The 11,663-nt window shown below is 53.7% G+C and overlaps 1 protein-coding gene across 1 annotated transcript; it reads right to left on the bottom strand.

Moving 5' to 3' along the window:
• Positions 1-223: 223 nt before the first annotated feature.
• NHLH1 (nescient helix-loop-helix 1) lies at positions 224-625 on the bottom strand. The gene has a single exon (XM_060008763.1). It carries the CDS (start codon positions 623-625, stop codon positions 224-226), a length of 402 nt encoding a protein of 133 aa, XP_059864746.1.
• Positions 626-11,663: the final 11,038 nt, after the last annotated feature.

Here is an 11,663-nt window from a genome sequence, read left to right as displayed (position 1 = left end):
ACGAGAAGAGCCCTCCGGCTGCCTAGGTGAGTAAAAGGAAGTCTCCTTCGACCAATCGACCAACCGGTGGGCACTCTGCCTGAGCCCAGGGCCAGTGGGTACATGCTATGCCAAGGTACAGGGACTCAGGGAGGAGAGGCCGTTCTAAGCAGTGAGCGGTGAGGAGGGACCCCAGCGAAGCCCCGGGGAGAGGAGTGAATCCAGGGCGGGAGGCAGGCAGTGTTCAGACGTCCAGCACGTGGTTCAGGTAGGAGATGTAGCAGATGGCCAGGCGCAGGATCTCAATCTTGGAAAGCTTCTTGTCGGGGGGCAGCGTGGGCAGCAGCTTGCGCAGCTCGGCGAAGGCCAGGTTGAAGGCTTCCACGCGAATTCGCTCCCGCGTGGCGTGGGCCGTGCGGTACTTGGCTGTGGCGCGCCGCCGGCGCCGCCGCTCCTCACGGCTCAGGTGCTGCAGGTCTTTCCGGCCCGGCTCTCCTGGCTCCAGGACGCGAGCCTGGCCCCCTCCCGGCCCCCCCGGCCCCGCCGCGTCAGGGCCCGCCCCGCCCCCACAGTCGCTGAAGCCTGACTCGGTCTCAGAGTGGGTGGGAGGCAGGTCCAGCTCCATGGTGTCTGAGTTGAGCATCATGATGGATGCCCCTCGCCCTGTGAGATCAGGATCCCCTCCCCACCCCTCCCTCTGGGAGCCTGAAAGCTGGTTGCGGGAGGGGCAGGAAGGGCCTGGGGTGGTGGGGTCTGCCACTGAGCTCAAGGAAGTGAGAGCCACTTCAGGGTTCCATGGTCAGCGTTCTGGTCGGGAGCCTGGAAGAGAGAAGGGGAAATTGGTAAGGGCAGAGGGAGGAAGGAGGGGACAGCTCAGAGATGGGGAGGGGTGAGGAAGGTTTAAGATGGGCTGGGAGAGGGGGAGGTACTGTAAGCTTGGGGAAAGAACAGCAGAAACATGGGGAGGGGTGGAGGCAGTGAGGCAGGAGAGACAGGCAGGAGGCCATGGTGTCAAGGAGTAAGAGGAAAGATGGAGAGAAGGGAAGAGATCCAGAAAGTCGGCAACTCGAAAGGAGAAGAAGCAATGAGAAGGACAGGGTCAGGATAAAACTGAGCAAGAGGATTAAAGACCTAAGTGTAAGACTTAAAACTGCAGCTCCTAAAGAAAACACAGGGGGAAAACTTCATGACATTGGACTTGGCAATGATTTCTTAGATGTCATACCAGAAGCAGAGGCAACAAAGGCAAACATAGACAAATGGGACTACATCAAACCTACAAACTTTTGTGCGTCAAAGGACACAATTAACAGAATGAAAAGGCAATGGGAGAAGTTATTTGCAATTCATATAGATGTAAGGGGTTAATATCCAGAATATTATAAAGGACTCCCACAGCTCAACTTCAAAAAACTAAATAACTAGATTAAAAACTGGACAAAGAGCTTGAAGACATTTCTCCAAAGATGATATATAAATGACCAGCAAACATATGAAAAGATGCTCAACATCACTAATCATCAGAGAAATGCAAATCGAAATCACAATGAGATATATATGACCTCATACCCATTAGGATGGTTACTATCAAAAAAAAAAAAAAAAAACACCCAGAAAATAACAGGTGTTGGCAAGGGTGGAGAGAAATTGGAACCCTTTGCCCTGTTGGTGAGATTGTAAAATGGTGCAACTGCTATGGAAACAGTATGCAGGTTCCTTTAAAAATTAAAAATAGAATTACCATATGATCTAGCAATCCCACTTCCGTGTTTATGTCTAAGGAAATTGAAATTGGGATCTTGAAGATATATCTGCACCCCCATGTTCTTTGCAGCATTATTCACAATAGCCAAGATATGGAAACAACCCAAATGTCCATCGATAGATACACAGATAAAGAAAATGTGGCATATACATACAATGGAATATTATTCAGCCTTAAAAAGGAAGAAAATCCTGTCACAATGCTACAACACAGATGAACCTTGAGGACATTATGCTAAGTGAAATAAGTCAGTCACAAAAACATAAATATTGTATGATTCCACTAATATGATATATGTAAGTATTCATCTTCATAGAAGCAGTATGTAGAATGGTGCTTACCAGAGGCTGAGGGGAGGGTGGGGAAGGGGAGGTGTTGCTCAAAGGGTATAGAGTTTCAGATTTACAGGATGAAAAAGTTCTGGAGCTCTGTTTCACAACAATGTGAATATACTTAACACTACTGAACTGTACACTTAAAAGAGTAAATTTTCTGTTATATGTTTTTATCACAATGATTTTTTTTTAATAATTAAAAAGGGGTGGGGGGGAACTGAGCGAGACTGGAGCCACAGCTGCAAGAGAGATTGGCTGTGGCTCTAAACCTTTCCCAGTTGTGAGGGGAGCATTGCAAGCCTTGGCCCTACCATCCCCTCCCTCCCAGGGCCTGTCTCCACCCTGGCTGCTTCTGTATGTGTGTGTGGAGGGGAGAGGATGATAAACACACAGATTGCCCTTTGTAGAGTGGACTGGGGCATATGGAGCTCGGCACAGCTGCCCAGTTCAGTCCCTCCCAGCCCCCAAACCCCACAACAGGACCATTGCAGACACCAGATCCTACCACCCCGACCACTAGAATCAGGGGGAGGTATCTCCTCTGGCCACAATCCCCCTGCTCAGGACAGTCCCTTCCTCCAGCTCTGTCCTCAACACCCTCAACCCTTGCCATTCCCTGGCCGTTTTGGCAACTCTGCAAGGAAGATTGGGGAAAGGGAACATAATCAGCTTTCCACTCCACATCCTCCCCCAGCCCAAGGCCAGTTCAGATGTGGCGGGCAGAGACGGATAGGGGTAGCTTTTGGAGGCCACCATTTGGGGCTTTGGCGAAGCTTGCTTGTCCCTGGGACCAGAGGAAATCAGGAAGAGGCAGCAGGAACATGGTCTGGGGGAAGGCTGGGGAAAGGGCTTTGCTGTGGGGGAATGTCAAGTGGGAACAGTGGGCCACTCACTGTGAGCTCAGCCGGACTAAAGTGGCAGAAACAGAAGCACAGAGGTTCCTTCGCAATCACCATATCCCCTTCCTCACCAGTCCGGGTTCTCCTGCCTGATGGACACCTTCACAGGGGTCAGGACTCCCCAGCCTTGCCCCGCCCCACCATGCAGAAAACAGGCTCAAATGAGTAGTCCACTAACAGTAAGCTCTGAGGTTGGGGGTGTGAGATCATCAACATCTGACAGCATGTACGCACACAGTCATAACACAAAACAGACGGGAGTGAGTGCTGAAATTTAGAACACACCGCATATTCCAGGGTCCAAAGGAACATGAGGGGACGGATGGCAATAGTGTGGGAGGCCCCGAAGTCAGCACCTCCCAGTATGTGTTTAGTGCACCAACTCCCCACCCCCATGACCCAGGAATTCAGCTATGGGGTTCTCGGCACGTCTATCACAGCCCTGCCTGGCCCCCATGTTCCTTCATCCCTGATCACTTGGCCCTCCCTTCCCCTCTTCTGCTCCCAATCTGACCCCAGTCCCATTTCCACCTGGACCCACTGTCTTCCCCAGCTCCAGTCCTGGCAGCAGCTTCTATTCACCCATCAAGTCAGTCCTCACCCCAAAATCCACTTCTGGTTTCAAAGTTGCAGGTTCCGAGGATCAGAATTCCAAGCATCCAGGATAGGACTTCCTGCCCCACTTCTGCCATCCCCAACCCGACTGAGAATAGATAGGCACAAAGAGTCAAAGGGGAGAAGTGGGGAAGAGGGAGGTGCAGGGACAGAGAGAGACACAGCGTGAGAGAAAACTAGAGGGAAGCTCTGGGAGGAGACTTGAGCCAGAGAGTGGGAGGGACACGCCCACCCCTCCCCAGCCTTTGGTTCCCCCTTTACCTAGGAGGAGCCTGTGAGGGGATCCAAGCTGGCAGGACAGGGGGGCAGCGTTGACAGCCCCAGTCTCCTCTGGCTGCTCAGAGCTCATCCGTCTGCAAAGTTATTGACCAGCTTTCTAGACCTCTCCGGGGCAGCGTGGCGTGGCTGTACAGGCTCCGGGGCATAGGAGAGGGGTACACATGTTGGGGATATAGGGCCCAGGTGGAGGGGTTGAGCTTGGCTAGGTACTGGGGACACCCGCACTCACACGCACACACACACCACACGCTCACAGACACATACACACCTGAGCTGGCCCAGCCCTATGTATATATATGGAGATACACACACACACCCCCAGCTCTCCATTGGCTGGCCCAGCCCCCCCCCTTATCAATATTAAACAGTAAGGCCAGGCAGCCATTGGCAGAGGGATCTGGGAACCCCCCTGGGAGCTGGGGGTGGGGCTGGCCCTGGGGGGGGGCGAGGAGTGGGGGAGCAGGGACATCTGTTCTCCATGCATATTTCATAAGCAAGAAATGGAGAGCTGGGGAAGGGGTGGGGCTGGGGCGAGAGCCAGGGCAGGATCACAGATGAAACCCCTCAGTCTCCCACACCAGAAGCGGCAGGGACAGAGGCCCCCAGCAAGCCAGGTTTAAGTGCCACGGTCCCATTCTGAGTCCCAGCTGGGCTTTGACAGCCCCTTCCCACATCTCCTTTTCCCTGGGAAAAAGGCTCTCCAAGGTACTAACAGGGAGATCGAGAAAAGGGCAAGTGGACAGCACGAAAACGCAGAAGAGGTCCCTAGGGTCCTTGCCCTCACCAAGCTCTCATTCTTCGTAAAGCTGGTTCCCACCAGCCCCTTTGCCAGGCTGCCTGTGGCTACTGCTCGGGCCCCTGCGCTTGTCACCCTGGGACTCAATCACCCCACACCCTCTTATCCCAGCCTCCAGCCTCCCACCTACCCAATCACCAGGGGAAGAGTGGGGTCAGATTCCTGACACAGATCCTACAAGGAGTTTTTCTAGGCTGGCTGGCCCAACCTGACCCACTGGGAATTGGGGGCTCTCAGGAGGAAAGAGGTAAAGGCTAAAAGGAGCAGGATACAGGAGTGCGGGGAGAGGAGGAACCAGGGTTGGATGGACACTGGGGGAGGAGGGCAGGGCACCCAGGCAGGCTTCAAGCATGCTGGGGCATCAAATGAGCAATAAGAAAACTAGCTGCAAAATCATATGCAAATGGGCATTGATTAAGTTCACATCAATAGCTCAGCTGCCTCCAGCCTGTGTGTGCATGTGCATGCGTGTCTGAGTGTGTGAGTGTGTGAGTGTGTGTGTGTGTGTGTGTGTGTGTGTGTGTGTGTGTGGTGTGTGTGTGAGATACAGGCTGGCAGGAGCAGGGAGCAAGGGAAGCACAGAGGCAGTGGGCTACATTTCCGTATCTGAAGTTCTCTTCCCCACTCAGCTGTTGAATGTCTTCGTTGAACCTCTGTGAATATCGAGAAGGAACCATGGCTGGGAGGACTGCAGAGACGGCTACACTGCTACAGTGAAGAAAGCTTTGTCGGCTGTGTGACCTTGGATGAGTAACTCAACCTCTTGAGCCTCAACCTTCCTTCTCTGTAAAATGGGATTAAATATAGCTGCCGCTTAGGTTGCCACGGAGATTAAGCGAGATAATGCACGTAATGGGTCTGGACCTTAGTAGGAGCACAGTCCACCTGCAGGCTTTTGGAAGCATTTGCCATTTCCCTGTTGCCGATCAACCTTTTCTGGGCTTTCTCCAGGGTAAGGCATTCCCTAAGGGGAGTCCTGTAATTCTTCCCCAAGCTCCCCCACCCCCAGGTCTGGGAGGTGCCAACTCCCACCTGGGCAGGCCCAGACAGGTGCCCAGGCGCCAGCAGATTGGCTGAGCTGGAGGGGAAAGGAGGCTTGAGGAGGGGGGCTGGGGGGCAGGGGATCAGGTGGCATCTCAGTTCTTGCATCATCATTGCCATGGTGCTGATTAAAAACCAATCTCTACCTAATGAGCCCCCAGCAACAACAATCCTACCTCCCCCACCCTCTTGCCCTCCACCTCATCCAAGAAAATTGGGAGACAGAGAGACTCAGGAGAGAGGGCCATGGAGGAGAGGAGAGATACGGAACAAATGGGAGATGGAGAAGAAGCAGAGGAAATGAAGGGGGAGACGTGGGGAGATGTCGAGACACACACAGAGAGGAACAAGATGAGAAAACAGAGTCATGAGGTTACAGACATGGGGAAGATACAGAGAAATGGGAAGACTCGTTACGGGGAGATGGAGACGTAGGGGAGACAGAGAGATAGAAGAGAGAAGATGGGAGCAGAATTGCCAGGTTGCCAAGGCTTTGTGGAAGATTCGGGGATGCAAGATACAGGGGGATAGAGACATGGGGAGAGACATGAAAAGAGGAGATGGTTAGGGAGACACAGACCTGGGTGAATTATGGACGTGGAGAAAACATGGATATTCAGGGATGGACAGGTACTGATACTGGGAGAGGGTCCTGAGGGAAGCCCCAACACAGGGTGGAGATACACAGACATGTGGGAAGCAGAGTGCAGACAGTTGTGAGGAAACAAAAAAATACTGGAGACAGGGAGACAAGGAGGGGAGACACGACAAACAGCTATAGAGATGAGGGACTGTTACTGAAATGGGGAGGCCTGGTTCCCCAAGGGTGAGACATTGAGAAAAACAGAAACAGAACCTGGAGAGACCGTAGAAGCAGAAGGGAACCTTGGTGGGGCGGAGATGGGAGAGAGAAACCAAATCCTTGCTCCCGGCCTCCCTCCTTTTAGGCAGTTCGGCTCAGATACTTCAACCCTGCAACCTCCATCCTTGAAGCGCTCAGCCCAGGCTGTGCCCAGTGCAAGCTGAGGGTTGATGGTACATGGGGGTGGGAGAGTGCTCTGGGACCACCTCTGTCTGCCTCCTCTGCATCTGTCATTCCAGGGTCCTGGACTCTGGGGCCCCCAGCCCCAGTGTTCACTCAGGGATTCAGTTTTTGCACCTAGGGGGTGTAGCTAAAAAGGACATAGTGTATGATAAAGAGGAGGAGCTAAAAGCATGGCGTGGTGGGAAGAACTACTAATTCTACTGAACTTGGGGCCTGTAGACCTGGGTCCGAGTCCTGGTGACCTTGGACACATCATTAACCGTTTTCTTTCGGCTGCGCAGCCTTGTGGGATCTTAGTTCCCCAACCAGGGATCAAACCCAGGCCCTCGGCAGCAAAAGCATGAAGTCCCAACCACTGGACCACCGGGGGATCCCCTGGACATATCATTAACCTTGACTGAACCTATTTTGTCATCTGTGAAATGGGAAAAATATTGCCTTCCTTGTAGGGCTTTTGTCCCACCGTGCGTGGGAAAGTGCTAGGTACCCCAAACCCTTACATTTGTGCAGTGATTCAAAGGTGGCAAGAAATCGTCCATGCGTGTATATGAGGCATGATGATTGAGGGAGGCTGGGGAGAGCTCTGAGGTCAACTCAGGTTGCCGGCAGCTCCAGGCCCCGCGGGGGGAGGAGAACCCTGGGAGTTGTGTTGGGGTCTTTGCTGTAAGCAGGGCAGGAAGATGCGGAGGGGGTGGGAGGATGAGTGGGGCTCTGTGGTTTATTGTTATTTTGCATTTGATAGGTGTTCAATTTTTCAGATTGTTACTCCCCATCTTTTTTCATCGCCACACTGCCTGCCTGTGAGTTAGATGGTGGGGGAGTGAGGTTGGGATGTAGGGAAGACATGGGGGCAGGGGGCCTGGTCCTTGAGAGTGGGGGCAGGGCCTGGAGGAGCTGGGAAGCCGTGGGTTTGGCAGGAGAGGGGGTGACATATGTGGGGAGCCCTGGGGACCCAACCAGGCAAGCGGCTGGCAGAGAGAGCAGACGGCATTAACCCTCACTGTGCCACACTGTGCGACCCGTCCTGGGAGTGGCCCGGGGCAGGGGTGTTATCATGTGTGTTCTGGGTCACAGGAGCTCCTGGGCAGGATCTGTTATGATCCTGGGAAGCGGTGGCTCGTCTTGGGTCTTCTTCCCTCTTTGAAGTTCCCTCCTTGTCTGCTTCCACGTGTTCTCCCTCAGTCTGTCTTTCCCTGTCTCCACCTCTCTGTGCCTCTAGGTGACAGCGGGTCTCCACAATCTGTCCCCTTCTCTGCCTCCAGCCCTGCTGGAAGCCCCTTTTCAGCGCCAGGCCCTGAGCCCTCTCTCACCCCCGGCCCCCTAGGCCTTGTCGCCTTTGTCTCCTAAGGCAGCCTCTCCTTTCTTCTCTCCTCTCTGCTCACCTCTCCCCAGCTCCAAGCCCATCCCAATCTCATTAGGCCTCCTCCGACCACTGCCCCCCCACCTCTCCTCCTCCCTCCCCCATCCATCTGTCTTCCCCGAAGCCCTCCTCTTTGTGTCCACCCATCTGTCACCACCAGCTCTGGGCCCACTCCCCCCACCCCCGCAGCACACCCGCCTGGCCTCTCTCCCCTCAGGCTCAGCTCCCTCAGAGCACTCCCGGCCTCCTTCCCTCCTTCAGCCCATCAAGGATTGCCTACTTCCACTTGCCCTTCACTCATTTATTCCTTTTCCAGATACCCTCTTTCATCTCTGTTGTTCCTTTTTCCCCTCCAGTTTCTCTAACTCTTCCTCAGTTGATGGGGGGAGAGACAGGGGACTCTAGGGTCCTGGCCCCCAGCCCCTGAGCAGCCAGCCAGCCGGAGCCAGAGGCTGGTTAAGATTTACTCACAGTTGCATCATCTCCTCAAGCCTCCTGAGATGCCTCCTCCGCTCCTGTCCCATGTTCTTCTGGTTGGGAGCAGGGGCTCCAGCTGCCCTTCTCAACAACAGGAGTGTGCCAACCCCTCTACCTTCTGAGTGTGGGACTCAGAAAGGAATCAAAAGCTGACCTGAGGCCCACATGGACCCTGACCTTCCAAGGCTCTTTGCTTCCCAAACTCCCACCAACCCAACAACTCCCACCAAGCTTTTTTGAGGATGGGATGCTGAGTTTCAGGATGGCTTTTCTACCACATTATGCCACTACCCGTAGTCTACTGTCCCCGGGTTAGAGGGCAATCAGTGCCCCCCAGGCCTCCCTCTCCAGTGGGAGAACTTTCTAACTACCTTCAAAAGCTCATGAATTGGCCAACCCTTCAAGCCATCCGCTGCCCTGAGGGGTTTAGGATGAAAGGGAGAAGGGAAGAGAGGCTGACTGTCAGAGCAGGGCGGGGCCTCAGACAGCAGCCTCCTCTGACTCCACTTTGTGCAAATGAGAACACTGCGACCCAGAGAGGGGAGTGCCCTTTCCAAAGTCACACAGAGCATTAGAGGCACTCCAGAAAATCTGGTCCTGAGCTCTTCCCACAACAACATGAAGCTTCTCCTTACTGGCCCCACCCAAAGCAAACCCGCCATCCTTTGAACTCGGGTAGAACCTTTTTATAGCACTGATTTTGCATGGAACATATGCTGCCTGGCCTGGTTATTTATCTCGTGTCATGTCCCATCCAGCCATCTAGACTCTGGATCCTAAGTCTCTAAGGGAAGGTGCTATATCTCATAACCTTTTACGATGCTGGGACAGAGTGCCCTGCCTGTAGTCAGGCTCCATAAATGTTTATTACCACTGTAGCTACCAGTGCAGATATAAGAAATGTTCCAGTCTCTGCTCTAATATGCTGTGTAACCTTGAGCAAGCCACGTCACTCCTCTGGGCTACTGTTTCCCCCATCTATCAAATGAGTTAGGCCATACACACAATTTCTCAGGGCTTATCATATGGTCCCTGGAAGAAACAAAGTCATCTTGAAAAAGGTGGAATCTTGGTACAGAACACCAGACTCTGGGTGAAAATCATCTCCTCCCAGGATGTGCCTCTGGGATGTGGGAGACAGAAAAGAGTAAACCCTTTACTCAGAGAAGCTGGGAAAGAGAAACCAGCTAATAGAAAAGCCTTCGGTGCTAGTCTCGAGGGACCAGGTGTCACAAGAGGTAGAGACAGGACAGACTGGGTCCTGGAGCAGGGTGGTCTGTTATTCAACAGTCCACGGGGGTTGGGTGGAAGAGAAGGTGCCCATGAGAACTAGCAGTGGGTAGGATTAGGGAGGGAGGGAAGCCCTGTGGGCAAAGGAGGAGCTGGAAAATGACAAATTTCGGGTGGCACAGACATAAGCAGGGCCTGGAGCAAGCAGGAAGAGGGAGGCTAACAAGTTAAGTCTGTGGCCCTAAGATGCTGCTAGCCAATCGCATGCGGTCTCCAGGACACAGGAGGTGGCTGGGGAGGAGTTAGACTGTGGTCTCAGAAAGAGGGCCCCAATGGGTTATCTGGGGGTCTATTGCCCCTTCCATGGAGCCTGGTCTCCTCAGGAGACATGTTTTTTGGTTTTGTAATTTCTTTTTTGGGGGGGAGGGGGAGGTAGGGGTAGCATGGAAGGCGGAAGACAAGCTGGTGCTGAAGATTCCTCCCCAGGAGGAGAGCGGAGGACAGAAAACCCTACATCCTGTACCCTTCTCTTGCCCACCCCATCCACTGATTTTGCCTAACTCTCTGCTTCCCTGTTCAGCGCTCTCACTGGTTCTCAGCCACTTCCTCGCTTCCAGAAGCTGCCAGCAGGATGAGGGAGCTTAGCGCTCTGTCCACTGGGAGACCTGTTGGCCGAGGGAGGCATGGAGTGGGCCCAGGCGATGGTGGCAGCTGTGCTCAACTCCCGCCAGCACAGTGCACAGCTTCTCCAGCTCAAACTGGGAGGGGTGTGGTGGAGGGGAAGCAGCGGGGTATAGTTCCACACCCCAGAATCCCAAACATGCCCCCTGAGGGAACTTGGAGAGAAACCTCGAGAAAAATCACCTCCTCTCAGCAGGATTTGAAAAGGTAGTCTAATCAGGAAACTAAGAGGAGTGCTTGGGACTCTGAAAATGGCCAGTTCTTTTCCACCTCTGCTGTCTTCAGGCACGTTGCAGACAGGCCCTTGGCCAGCAGCTAGCGGAGAAGGCTGGCTTCAGGCGCCACTCCCACCGGTTCGCGTCCCCCCTCAGTTGACTCAGCCCCTGCCCATCATCTAGCAGTTCTGCTATCCTCCAGAATCCTGCCTCTGTGAAGACCCAGGGAATGAGAGTATCTCCAAAGAGCAGAGATTCCCTTTCTAGAAGGGTCCAAAACTACCCGTTTTGGTCTACAAAACGCCCACTGACAGCACAAACCGCTTAGCGTGCCACCCAAGGGCCTTTGTGACCTGGCCCCAGCCTGCCTGCGGATCCTCACGGCTCGGGAACACTGAACAACCTACCATTCTCAAGCGTGAGCCACACCTTTTCTTGGCTCGATGCTTCCACACCTGGTGAGCTCTAAATCACCACCCAAGTGCCTCCTCCTCTCTGCAGCCTTTCTAAATGCCACCCCCACTGCCCTGAACCCCTCCATGTGCTACCAAAGCACTCTGGAGAGGCTGCAATTTCTCCATTTACTACACCTAGTTGTGAGTGTATGTTTCTCCCTTTAGCCCAAATGTGAGCTACTCAAGGGTCAAGGCTGCTGTATCCCCTTCATCTCTGGACCCCAGCCCGGGCCTCAGGTAAGGAGAGAAATGTCTGTCGAATACAAAGTGGGAAGAAACCGTGCTAACGTCGCTCTTGTAGAGGGAAACCGGGATTCCAGGGCTCCACAAGGAACCCTTCTGCCAGAACTTCCACTGTTGTTGACAGAGCCTTACTACTCGGGCTCTCTGGGGACTCAGAAGAGAGCATGTGAGGTTACGATTCCACGACTCCAATCTGGGATCACTGAACAAGGGGGCTCAGGAAGAATAACAGGTAATGGTACAGGACA

This window comes from Delphinus delphis, chromosome 1 (genome assembly GCF_949987515.2).
Source record: "Delphinus delphis chromosome 1, mDelDel1.2, whole genome shotgun sequence".
NCBI classification, from domain to species: domain Eukaryota; kingdom Metazoa; phylum Chordata; class Mammalia; order Artiodactyla; family Delphinidae; genus Delphinus; species Delphinus delphis.
The sequence above is the reverse complement of the archived record's forward strand: the minus strand, read 5'-3'. Positions and strand labels throughout refer to the sequence as shown.

Coding starts and splice junctions, on each gene's coding strand:
- NHLH1 (XM_060008763.1), bottom strand. CDS start 625: ATGATGCTCAACTCAGACACCATGGAGCTGGACCTGCCTCCCACCCAC.